We start from the raw sequence: 12,602 nt of genomic DNA, 5'->3' as shown, positions 1-12,602 counted from the left end.
TTGTTTGCTGGTTCTCCAATTGTAACACAGGCGTATGAGTATATGTGACATATGAATGTGTAGTTTGATTGCTGATTGTACTTCTGTGGAAGATCGAAACAGATTTTTGACAGTGCAAGAAGCTGTTATTTCGGCTGCATTCATTATTGGTCCTGCGATTGGTGGTTTCTTGGGTTCAAAGAATTACTCATTCCCTCTGTATTTCGCTGGAGGAGTTGCTGGTATTGCTTTGCTGTTCGCACTGTTTATGATGGAGGAGACGAATAAGGATGTTCATGTAATCTATGAACTCCGTTCTGAAATGAAAGGAAAGACAGGAGGTAGATGAACGATGAAGATGTTAAGAATAGAGGCAAAGAAGGAGGTACAAGATCGCATCAATGCGAAGTATGCTTCAATTCGAGAGCGTCGCAAGGGAATCAAAGTTCGTCCCAACAAACTCATGATCCTCTGTCTCACTTTCGAATTCCTGAATCGATGGGTTGTTCAGGCCATTGACTCTCGATATGGATACTTCCTTATGGACAAGTTTAATTTCTCCTCTGTCAACTACTCAACCTTATCTTGTTGCCAGGCTGTCTGGCTATGCTTCCAACAAGCTTTCTTGTATGGTTTCATTGTCCGTTCTTGCGGTGTCCCAATTCCATACCTTGCCTTAGCTGGAACCATTATTGAGATGATTGGATATTTCCTTATGGCTTCATCAAGTATTGTTGCTTGGACGGTTGTAGGATCCACACTCTTGTGGATGGGATATGCCTTTGCAACTCCAACTTCTTCTTCGATTATTAGTACGACAAATGCTCCTGAGGTACAAGGAAAGGTTCTCTCATGGAACAATTCTTGTCAGCAGATCTCGTTGATTGTGAGTCCAATGGTACTGTCTGCCATCTATTCAGCGAATCGGGATGCTACGTACTATTCATGTATGGTCGTCTCCTTCCTGGCATTTGTTGTGATGTGTTTCATCATTGCTATGCCCAACTCGAAACGGTTCGGAAAGACGAATGTGTTGGAACTCCCTGTGAGTGATAAGCCATCGACTGAAATGAAAGAGGATGTGAAGTCTGGTGAATCAAAGAATGATGAAGTCTCGAAAGACATTTCCGAATCTGTCATTGACACTGTTGTAGTTGCTCCTGTTGTAGCTGCTCCTATTTCTTCCACACCGGAAAATCAGCAGACATCATAACTTCATTAGTAAACTTGTTTATTCCTATGAATCCATGTATCACACTTGGAAATAGTAATCACTTCCTTGACATTGACTAAGGAACATAACCATTATTCAAGTAGTTTAGTCTTCAGTAAGACTTGATAAGGAGCCAGTATATTACTTAACAAACATCAAATTACGAAACACTATTATTATTTGTTCTAGAAGATACTGCACTTATGACGTACACAGAAAACATAGATGTCTCAATGAAAAGACGCATAAATCGACGTGAATTGAAGTCAGAATACTGCTTTAAGTATTCCGTTTTGTTTAGAATCAAGATCTGTTCATTTCTTTCCACAATACGTGTTGAGCACGGCAGAAAAGGAAGAACCATTGAAGTCAAATATTTCTGAACCACTTTCTTGATTGCCTCATCTGTCAATTGTGGATTGGATGCCGGTACAGAGTCACCATTCTGACACTCAGGATGTAACAATAACCGTTCAATTAAGGTACAAAAGAATGAATACTAGTGGATATGAATCTCTTTCAGGAGGTCATGATCAGGAACCACAGGAAGAGGAGGAAGGATTGATTCTCTTTGTTCCTTAGGAATAGGGATGGTAGAAACACTTGTCAGTGGACTTCTGAACAACTCGTGATAGTCCTTCAAGTCATCAGGAAGAGTCACTGTATCCAAATCCAGATTCACAATCGTAACTCCATGAAGTCTTTGCACATCAGCCTCCGTCCTACATGATATGACTATTGTTCACCTACATGAAACTACTATGAGTTCCCATGAAGTAAGGCATTGGGTTATTAATCAGCTTCTTGACGGCTAGAGGGAGAATAGGACAGTAGGTGAACTGCCAGACAAACGGACGTCTATTTGTGAATAGAATAACTGAAAAACACAGTAATTCCTTTAGGGATTCCATTGTTGTCGTAAGGAGAGAGAATTGAGAAGAAAGGCAGAGAACACTGTGTTCGAGAAGAAGAAGACGTTGGATGAGCAACACATGGTGAATTGAGAGAATATTGAAGAGCGAACGGAGACCCTGGCGAGGCTTCGATCGATTCACATCTCCGCTTCGCATTCGACGATGCGAGTAAAACAAGGAAGCATCGGAAACCTCTGGGTTCAGAGAGAGTGACTCAGGCGGTCGCTGACCATAGGACTCATTTACTAACAGACCTGGAAGTGACCTTCGTAAGCGAGCAGATTCACTTGAAGATGACTGCGAACAAGCGGTTTCTACTCCTGTGGACTGTTGGCGATTGGAATCATTCAAAGAGAGCGAGGGAATGGGCGAAGTTGATCTCTCCTTTGCCAACAGCGAGGGAGAATTGATATATCCCCGCGGTTTTAATTCAGGACTTGCAGAACCATCAGCAAAATTGAATACAGCAGCAGAGAATCGACGTTTCTCCTGCCCATTCATATCCTTCTTCAACAGCACCTGGAGAATACGCTTCTTCGAATCATCGGGAGCGTTGTGAAGCTCCTGATAGGAGGTAGCCAAGAAGGACAGGAGACGGTCATGTAGTTTGGCGAGATTGTTGAAAGGAGAGAGCACGACCAATCCTTCAGGGACATATACCACCGAATCGCCTTGAGAAGATGGAAAATAGACTGTTAGAGAGACTGCACTCCATCGTTCTGCGGACGTACTGCCTAGAAGGAACGGAAAGATCCGTGGAGGATGTGGAGATGAGAAGGAATGATACCCTTCAGGAAGGAAGAAACTTATCGGATCTCCAGGAGGAGAGAGACCAGTATCTTGGAAGGATTCAATCATAATGGAGGTTATTTCGTGTAGAGAATGAGAGAGTTCATCACCTTGATAGTAAATTACCTTGAAGATTGGTTGATTCTGAAACGCCTTGAGATGATGAGGTGGCGGCTGTGCGGATCGCTGATGGACACTGAAAGTCTTGTGACGGTGAATATAACGAATGATATCTTCCAGATCAACCGGTCGGAATGGCTTATCTACAATGTCAACATGTTCTATTGGCTACCTGCTGATGACTCGCCTCGAACAGACTTCAATGCCGCTTCGACAGCTGCTGGATTATCACTAGCCTACATCTAATTCAGACACAACAAAATAACAGTCTCATTTAGAATCTCAATTGCATTTTCACTGTATTCTTGAATGAAACGCCTCAGATAAGGAATCTCCTCTTCACAATCCTTCAAGCGATCGACCATGTATCGAGATTCTCTCAATAAGCGAGATGACAGAGAAGGGGATGAAGGATAACGTTGTTCACTGATTAGGTACTCAAACAGATCTGTACAAACGAAATCACAATAATATCCATCCAAAAGGAATTGAAAGAGTCGAATTTGAATACATTCCAGAAGATAATTCAGTAAGGAGAGAGACTGAGGATCTAGATATGAATAAGAAGCGATTTGATTGGATAATGCTTCCATCACATCGTAATAATAGTCAGGAAATATGGAAATCGAGTGTTGTTTGAAATATCCTGAGAAGATGATATTCAATTCTGTGATAAGTGAAATCATTTCACTCTCTGAATAGTGATATTGGGTACAACCATTCTCCTCCTCTACGGAAGTTACAGAGGATGTAGAGAGACGTCGATCGAGCTCTTCATTTGTAGTGGAAACAATTGAATTGTCAAGCGTTGTAAATGGGTCAGTTGCTGTGGATTCTACCACAGACGTTGATAGATCTACTGGAACAGATTCAGATGCCTTCTTTGGAATGGTTACCTTCTCTGTCTCAGAAGTACTAATATAACCCAAGGCCAATGTCTCTAACACATGTTCCAACTGAACAAACTCTTTACAACCCTCAAGAACCCTCGTTAACTGGCGAATTGACTCATTATGATCATTATCATCTGTGTTCACTATCGGATGCAACAGACAGTACTCAATTATACTCTCAATACTCTCTGGATATTCTGATTGTTTGATTTGATTGTATAACTCGTAATGAATTTCCATCCAAAGAGCTAATTCTTTGTATGTTTCACGTGTTAGAAGAAATGACAAGAATATATTTGCAGTGTGACGATTGAACAAAACACGCTTCATATCTAACCGAGTAAATTGATATCTACAAAGAAATCCAACTCTACAAGCATACTCGGGACTGTAGACAAAACAATTCCAGCTTAGTGTATATAAACGTTCTTTTAAATGGACCTTGATCTTGTGAAGGCTGAATTCAGTCTCTGCAACGTTCTGAGTCCACGTTACTTTCGAAGTGAAGGAACTCAACAAGGATGAATACATACCCTGTGGCTGAATGTATGTCCCTAGAAGATAGTTCAAAAACTCTTCCTTTTGTTTGCCATTTGTTGAAGATAAGCGTTCCATATCCAAAATGTACAATAACCAAACTGTACAAAGATACATATTCTTTCTTCGGAGAAAACTCAAATAAAGAGAGCTAAATCGCTTGTCAAACAACACATCCTCCCAATTGTTGTCCGTCACTACTTTCTGTACACTCCTTTCAAAGGTAATCCGAAGAGGACGCTTTTTTGTATGAAGTAATACCATCACTGCAGAGAAATCAAGTCCAGATACTGACTTTCCTTGAACGGCAACAACCCTGTCATTTAACGCAATTTGCATAGACATCTCCGCTTCAAATAATTTACCATCTTCTTGATAGAAGCCATCTACAATAACCTTTGAGCTATCATCTTTTTCGACAAATGTGATTCCCAATGATGCATTATTGAATGAAACATCATATGTTGAAACCAACGACTTGTCCATATCTTCCTTTGTTATCAAAGAATTTTCGCAGATGCTAAAAGTATTTGTGTTTTTAGAGGTATGTATTCCCGTGAATGACAGTTACTACGTCGTCAATCCGTAATTGCTACGTAGTGACAAACGATTGGAATACTACTGTTACTACGCTTCTCCCAGCAAACCTTCGTATGCCATCATTTCTGTAACCAGTTTCTTCTAGTTTCTCATCTAGAGAGGAATACAAATCGGACCAAAACTTCCGGAATATTATTCGTTTGTCGATCGGTTTTGGTTTTATCTATTTTGGTAATTCACGAAAAATCTTATCATTCTACAGGTTTAAAAACTAGTCAAAGCTATACTGTCCCTTTACTTGGTTCTCTCGGTTCAGTGTCTCTTTCGATCGCTTATTTTGGCTATGCATTTGCAAATCTCTTTGTTCCATCCATGGTATCTATGTTCAAGAATGAACGTTTTGCTATGGCCTGTGCGGCAATGGAATATCCGTATGCTTTTCTAACCTTAACTAATTGACATAGAATGTACACATTTGTATTTGTATACATCATTCCATGGTTGTGTATAGTTTGGTCCTGTATTCATGGATTTGCATCGTCTGTGATTATTCTTGGTTCTATTTTATGAATAGGTATTTTGGGCGTGCCAGGGTGTTTATCTTGCCATGAATTCTACGGATGAAAACCGTGGGCGACGTGCAGGTATATTTTGGAGTATTTACATGTCTGGAGCCGTATAAACGAAGAGTAGTGTTCATCTCTAGGTGTTGGGGAATCTTTGCGTTTTTATCCTCTTCAAGGTATTAAAAACGAATCCTGACACAGGTCACAATGGTTGGAATGGATCGACCTCCATTCTCTTCATCTTACTAGGAAGTGATAATTATTTTGGATTCTCATTTGTAGCTGTGAGTATATTTGGTTCTATTGTGCTGTTTGGTCTGAAACCAGCTGCTGAGGATAGGGAGAAAGTGACACTTCATCGCAAGCAAAATATCGTAGCTGAAGTGATGTCCGTGTTGCGGATGATTGTCAACCATCGAATGATTCTTCTGGTTCCCCTCTTTTCTTGTCTTGGCTTCCAGTCTATTTTCGTTAACAGTATGTACAATCGTCAGATTGTGGATACTGCGAATGTGTCTCTTTATATGATTGTATATACTGTGGTTGAAATGTTTGCTGGCTTTATCCATGGTTGGGGAATCGATCTTCTGGGACTGTATCCAATGCTCATTCTCTACATTCTTCTTGGCTCAGGCGCTCTAATTCTCTGTTACTTTGCCAATTCGTGGCAGAATCATGTCTTTATTCCTCTCTATATTCTATTTTCTCTAACAGATTCGGGATTCCAGACTTTTGTATGAATTGGGGTAGAGATTCACTGTAGTGTTTAACTGCTATTGGACATCACTTCAAGGAGGAGCGAACCGTTGCTAATGCCGTGTTTCGCATGTTCCAGGCACTTGGAGGAGGCATCTGTTACATTACAGGACGCTTCTTTGTTTATGAAGGGGAGAAGGCTGCTACTCCTCATCAATTGCTACAAGAGATTTTCTTGTGTTTGTTTTTCTTTGTAGTATGTTTTGTGTGTTACTCCATTTTCCATTTCAAATATGGACGAGTGGGAAAGCAGGATTTGCTAATAGATGAAGTTGTTTGGCATGTTTGTTTGACAAACAGGAGAATGACGAGAGAAGAATGCCAACCTCTTTTGCCTCTCTTCCTCTGGATTTGTATTTCTTCCACTTATACCACCAATAGATCCAAAACTCTGATTCGTATCCGAGCTTACAGGAGAATCACCGTCATTGATCGTACTATCATTGATACCATCCCTATCAATTAGAATCCAAATGATTCTCAACATTAAGGCAAAATCAACTGTCAAATTTGTGTTATTAATATCTATCACACATTCTGGTTCACACTTCACGATCTCTATTCCTCTTACATCCAAAATTATCTTCTACCTATCATATACTCCTGATCGTTATAAATGAAAGGAATCCGATCCCCTTCAGCTAAGACTATAAAATTCTTCAGCTGGTGTTCAAATCTGTGTCTCTTAAAGAAGAGGAAATATGTACGCTGACTTTACATCACGTATCTCTAGTAATGCCTTATCCAACAACCGAACTTGAACAAATTTGCCCTTTGGAATCGCAATACTCTCGATTCGGACGTAATCACCAATCTCTAATCCAAGTTTCTTCATCATCTACCTATCACCCAATATCATCTTCTCTACCCATAGCGGCATTTTACACAGTCCAGGTAATGCGGAATACTCCAGAACCGAACAATAACTCACATACTTATCAGTTGTCAAGCGAAACTTGTATGGATGCTGCAATCGTTTTCGAACTATTCATTAGTGAACTCATCTGCACACACACTGCAATTCGCGTGCGTAATCTGAAAGAATCACTAGGTTATACATGATTCAACGAATCTTACCATGATCTCCACGTGAATAATCGTCTTTTGCATAATCAATGGGAACCACTTGCAAAAACTCCTGATACGGTCTATATCGTTACATTCTCCTGTCTCCCCATACTCTTCATCTTCCAAGAATACCTTACAAAATTCGATGGGTTCCATAACAAACAACTTACACTTAAAGATTACTCTTTCGGTTCTGCAACTCTCGAATCCGCTTTATCAGTTCCTTATTTGCTGTACATTCCTGTCGGAAGTTCTGCATCATTTTGGAATGCTGTCGTTTCTTTTCCAACACTACAGTCTGCTTACCAACCGTTGCTTTTAGCAGTCGGTTTCTTTTCTTTAGCTCAATGTTATATTGCTGTAGGATCCGTGTCAATTCTAATCATCATCCTTCCCCTTCAAAACCACGTTGGATTACGTATTCCAACTGTTCAATCAGGAGTCGACTCACATGTTGAACTTCCGATCGATTTCGTCTCAAGGCACTTGATAGGGAACGAAGAAAAGTTAGGTGGTCCATTTGAGAGGCGTAATTATCACGCAGATTATTCAGAACATCGTAGCACTGAGATAGTTGTGTGGAACTCTCCATAATGAGATCCATGAATTGTGCAATCTCTCCTTCAAACTACATCTCATCATTCTGATCAAGTCGTACAAAGAGAAGTTCAGGTTTAGATGGAATCCGTTCCAGATAACTCCGAGATCGCAAAATGTCAAGATTTACTCCTCGATAGATAGAAAGAAGCGAAGCCAAACTGGCTGAGACCTTCCTGTCGATATTGAGAATCAATTCATACTGTTGACATTCATGTTCTACTGCTTCTTGATGTCGTTGTACCTGCTTATTCAGAGATAAGATCTCTTCTTTGTATCCCTGCTTATCGCGGTTATATTGCAATGTTAGCGTTTCCAATAGTTTCAATAATCCCTTCAATTCCTGTAACTTGGCTGCTGTTCTATAGCTCACTCCCTTCTTTCTCATTTACTCTTCATTGTTCTCTCGAACGACCAGACTCTGAATTGCTGTCTCAGCTTGACGATAGTGATCTTGCAGAGCAGCATACTGTTTCTTGTACTCGTTCAGTTGGCGTACACGACGTTCTTCTTTCTGCCGCAGACGTAAGATTTCTTCAATACGCAGTTGCTTCATTCGCATCAACTGAACAATGTCTGTGGATTGACTCAAGTCCTCTGCAGTCTCCTCGTAAGTGATTGGACTATCTGCTAAGGAGAATTCGGTAGTAGCCACACTATCCACACTGGTCAGAATCTCATCATTGTAACTGTTGCTCTGACTATAACACCGACTGTTTAGATAGATCGGAAAGGTATGAATGGTGGTAGGATCACAAGGAAAAACTGGAGTTAATTTACTAACTAAGACGTACTGACTGAAGACTCATCTGAATCCCTTGGAGTTAGAGAAGGCAATTCTACAGTTTCTGTGGCTTGTACGATTGGAAGCCAAGTTCTAAGATGTTTCTCTGTTGGACAATCGGTCACATCAAAAACAAACTCGTCTTCAAACATTTGCTGCGCAGCCAACGATTCGAAGGCTGGAATAGAACTCCGAATGTCCATGATCTGCACCTTCAACCACTGTAGCACCTTGCCCATCGCTACATAGTCCATTCCTTGGATTTGTTGAGGCCACAGACGCTCAGGATAATTCATTCTAATCTAACAATACGAAATACACATAGTACTGTTGAAGACAGACGATGATCTTTTCTGAAATGGCAATTTTCTTTCCTAATGACATGCCTTCTGTGTACACAATATCTCGATTGAATTCAGGCTTAATATAACCGATGCACCAGGACAATCCTCCAACAAGAGTTTCAAACGGATCCAATTCGTCTCGTTTGCGTAGTCGAACACTATATGACATATTCAGAACGTTCATTACCCATAGTATCCAATCTCCTCTAGAATTGAACATACAGTATCAAATCCATATCGCAATTGCTTCCGCAGCATGGCAGTTTCCTCAATTGGAAGTTCAAAAACAGTACTGCTGTTGATGAAGCTCCGTTCATCTTCCATTGTGTCCAAGCTCATAGAAACAGTCACCTCTAGAAAAAGAACAAACTTTGTATAGGCCAAAAAAGAAATCTGTTGTTAACGTTTTCTCTATTCAGTCTTCTCTGTTTCAATGAGTGAATATTATGAGGTAAACCAAGAGGAGTTTGGGTCATTCTGTAGGGATTTAGTTATGGACGGGAATCCCCAGTTAATCACTCCAACGACCTAACTCAATTTGGTATGGTTCAGTCCTTTTCGACCATAGTGGGACAGAAGTCGGATGAGAGCATTTCTCCAACTGAAATGAAATCAAAAAGTATCAGTAGCTTGTACCAAACACCATTAGATTCACATGAGAACTTGTGGAGGAACCTATCAATGAAGGCAATCCAACATGAATTTCCATATCAGCTATCGTTAGCAGTTGGAACTACCATTCGCCGTGTATGGTTGGGATGGAGAGTGGACTTGTAGACGATCTATCATCTACTCAACTATTGTTTTGTAAATCATATTTTTCCGTTTGTGGATGGAAATATTCGATACAAACTGTAGGAAATCAAAAGAATGTTCATGTTAGATTTTCGATTCGTATGGAAGCAGAGACGTTGCAGCAAGGCAAGGATGTGAATTTGATTACAATTGAGGAGAGTGCAACTATTGAATCTTTTAAGCGGGAGGTATTATTTCTATATAGCGAGATGGATCAATGTGTTCGGTTGTCATTTATTGTAACAAATGATGTGGTTGAAGGCAATGGGATGGTGGTTTTGCATATTAGTCCGAACAAGACCTCTTCTCGATTTCATTCCTCTCATCCAGAACGTAAGAAACCGATTTCAACCGTTTCTCCACGAGAATCTATTCCTTTAGTCTCTCCAGCTCCTGTCTTTCATCAGTCTGCCCTTGCTTCCACTATGCCAGGTACGAAGAATCGTTCGATTCTGGCTCGAACTTCCCGTCGTCCTTCGCTGCTACAGTCTGCTAGTATCACACGGAAGGTGGAAGATGAGATTTCTGCACTAATGGTTGGTTCTCCTCAGATAGCAGTTCCAATGACTACCAGATCACAAGAGAGTCCTGCTTCTGTTGCACTGTTGTCTTGTGATACAGTAGTGAAGAGTACAGGTGCTAGTGAGAGTGATATTAGTGAGAAGAGTCGTAATGAAACTCCCAAACCTCAGTTAACCTTCTCAATTCCGGTACTGCCTCCTCCAAAGAATCCAGTTGTGGATGGATCCGAGACAGACTCCAGTACAGCTGTGGATCTCCTTTCTCTTCTCCCCAACACATCTATTGAACTAAAAGACATTTCAATCTCTCCTTCAAGTGATGTTCCTTCGCGAGATCCCTTGGCTGCTCTCCTTGATCCTTCGGCTCCTCATCCTGTTCCTTTCAATTATGCCTCTTCTGTGTATAGTTCGAATCCTGGGGGATCCTGGAGGGAGAATCCCAGTGACCCGTATACAGGCCTAACTGATCATTTTGTGGCCCATACGGACCATCAAGTTAACAACCTTACAGATCATTCTGTTGATCATCATGCCGATGCTACTACTGATCACTTTACGGACCATTCTGTTGATCATCATGCCGACGCTTCTACTGGTCACCTTACGGATCATTCTGTTGATTGCCCATTATCCCAAACACTCACTACACCCGATAAGCACCAAAAGGGTGCAAACGACTTCAATTTCATCCCATTCCAACACACCAATGATTGTTCATTCACATCAAGTGACTCTGATAGTGTGTTCACCCATCAAGAAGAATCTCCAACAAGTGACGGTTGGTTCTTTCAACGTGTACCCATGGAACAACTCTCTTCTAACAGTTTGAATAGTGAGAACAATCTTATCCAGAAATTCTCCTCTCTAAGCAGTGGACCAGCAGTTGAAACTGAATCTATCTCCGAAGTATCTGCTTCTGTAACATATTGCCAGTACTTTGGATGTCATCGACTTATCTACGACACATCGAAGAATGCAGAGAACCGTCGTTGTCAGAATTGTGGTTTCGTTTTCTGTGATGAGGTTGGCTTGTGTTCGTTCTCTCATAGCTAGCATCTTCCTTCAATGTATCGAGTTGATGGAAACACGATTCGCCTTTGCGACAATTGTTATGATGGAATTCTGGTATCACATAAGAAGATGATGGTTGCTGTGAAACCTCATTCCAGGCATTCTAGTGACTCGGTAACAGAACGACCCATTGTGGTTACATTCGTTTCATCTCCTCTGGGAATCTCTCTTCAGTGCGGAGCTCATAACCGAAATGCCATTCTGGCACGAGTGGATCGCTTTGACAACAATGATAATGGAATGAAAGTACCACTGAACAGTTCGATCATGCAAATCAACGATACAGTGGTTATTGACATGGATTATCTCTCGATCCTCACTCTGATCAAGAAGGCTTCTTTCCCCGTTACAGTCGTGTTTGGAACACTGACGGATTCGATCAAAACGAATCTTATCAATCTTCTCTGTAGGAAATAACGGTCTGTGTAAGCATTAGCTCTCACAGAGGAGTACCAGAGTCGATGTAACTACCGATCGTGCACAGAACCTCTCATCAAGAAGAAGTCTCGACAGTGCTGTGTGTGTGAACGCTGGTACTGTCCAAAGCATTGTGTACGTCAGCTGTTCATGGATAGCAGTACTCCTTCCTTTGTCTGTGAGTTTTGTTTTCCTTATGTCTACAAGCCATTAGAGAGCTCGTTACCATGTTGGTTGTTTGTGTATCTTATTATCTAGTTCAATGGATTCCAGACTACTTAGTGACCGAGTGTATGGATCCAGGATGTTCAGTACAGTTTTCCACGATTCGACATCCAATGAGGAGTCGACGGCATCACTGTCGTCTCTGTGGGAATATCTTTTGTAATAAACACTGTAATCGGCGAGTGGTGTTAACAGAGCTGAACCTATCTGTAGGTGTGCGTGTTTGCAACTTTTGCTTCGCTTTGTACACTTGTTTTTGCTATTTGAAGAGTAGAATTAAGAAGCATCGTGAAGTCTTGTAACTTATAGCATCGTCATTTGTTTAAAAAAACACATATCTAAGTTACGTTCTTACGAAACCACTCAACTGAGTTCTTAGGCAGTGGTATCAAAGTCCATGATAACATCATCAAGAGCCAGATTCTGTCCAGGCTTGAAGTACACCTTCTTCACTACACAAGCCTTCTGAGCAT

At 41.0% G+C, this 12,602-nt stretch overlaps 5 protein-coding genes across 5 annotated transcripts; 3 read left to right on the top strand and 2 right to left on the bottom strand.

The window, feature by feature from the left end:
- Positions 1-55: 55 nt before the first annotated feature.
- Positions 56-328, top strand: JH06_5956 (transporter, major facilitator subfamily protein; the record flags this gene model as incomplete). The annotated part of the gene is made up of 1 exon (XM_014670228.1): positions 56-328. One exon carries the CDS (start codon positions 56-58, stop codon positions 326-328), a length of 273 nt encoding a protein of 90 aa, XP_014525714.1.
- Positions 329-1,691: 1,363 nt separating this feature from the next.
- Positions 1,692-4,931, bottom strand: JH06_4100 (hypothetical protein; the record flags this gene model as incomplete). The annotated part of the gene is made up of 6 exons (XM_014670227.1): positions 1,692-1,914; positions 1,943-2,050; positions 2,081-3,158; positions 3,188-3,251; positions 3,282-4,260; positions 4,291-4,931. 6 exons carry the CDS (start codon positions 4,929-4,931, stop codon positions 1,692-1,694), a joined length of 3,093 nt encoding a protein of 1,030 aa, XP_014525713.1.
- Positions 4,932-5,005: 74 nt separating this feature from the next.
- JH06_4099 (hypothetical protein) lies at positions 5,006-6,291 on the top strand (the record flags this gene model as incomplete). The annotated part of the gene is made up of 7 exons (XM_014670226.1): positions 5,006-5,112; positions 5,143-5,216; positions 5,248-5,416; positions 5,450-5,528; positions 5,560-5,661; positions 5,692-5,803; positions 5,834-6,291. 7 exons carry the CDS (start codon positions 5,006-5,008, stop codon positions 6,289-6,291), a joined length of 1,101 nt encoding a protein of 366 aa, XP_014525712.1.
- A 275-nt stretch (positions 6,292-6,566) lies between these two features.
- Positions 6,567-9,439, bottom strand: JH06_4098 (ubiquitin fusion degradation protein; the record flags this gene model as incomplete). Its single annotated transcript, XM_014670225.1, has 14 exons — positions 6,567-6,762; positions 6,793-6,865; positions 6,898-6,983; positions 7,015-7,145; positions 7,176-7,291; positions 7,322-7,354; positions 7,385-7,455; positions 7,576-7,753; positions 7,781-8,003; positions 8,034-8,334; positions 8,365-8,737; positions 8,767-9,053; positions 9,085-9,258; positions 9,288-9,439. 14 exons carry the CDS (start codon positions 9,437-9,439, stop codon positions 6,567-6,569), a joined length of 2,394 nt encoding a protein of 797 aa, XP_014525711.1.
- Positions 9,440-9,781: 342 nt separating this feature from the next.
- On the top strand, positions 9,782-12,431 carry JH06_4097 (1-phosphatidylinositol-3-phosphate 5-kinase; the record flags this gene model as incomplete). Its single annotated transcript, XM_014670224.1, has 6 exons — positions 9,782-9,847; positions 9,878-9,954; positions 9,984-11,439; positions 11,470-11,893; positions 11,924-12,133; positions 12,163-12,431. 6 exons carry the CDS (start codon positions 9,782-9,784, stop codon positions 12,429-12,431), a joined length of 2,502 nt encoding a protein of 833 aa, XP_014525710.1.
- Between the last annotated feature and the right edge of the window lie 171 nt (positions 12,432-12,602).

The sequence above is a fragment of the Blastocystis sp. subtype 4 genome (genome assembly GCF_000743755.1).
Source record: "Blastocystis sp. subtype 4 strain WR1 chromosome Unknown seqid_0307, whole genome shotgun sequence".
In the NCBI taxonomy this organism is placed as follows: Eukaryota; class Bigyra; order Opalinata; family Blastocystidae; genus Blastocystis; species Blastocystis sp. subtype 4.
The sequence above is the reverse complement of the archived record's forward strand: the minus strand, read 5'-3'. Positions and strand labels throughout refer to the sequence as shown.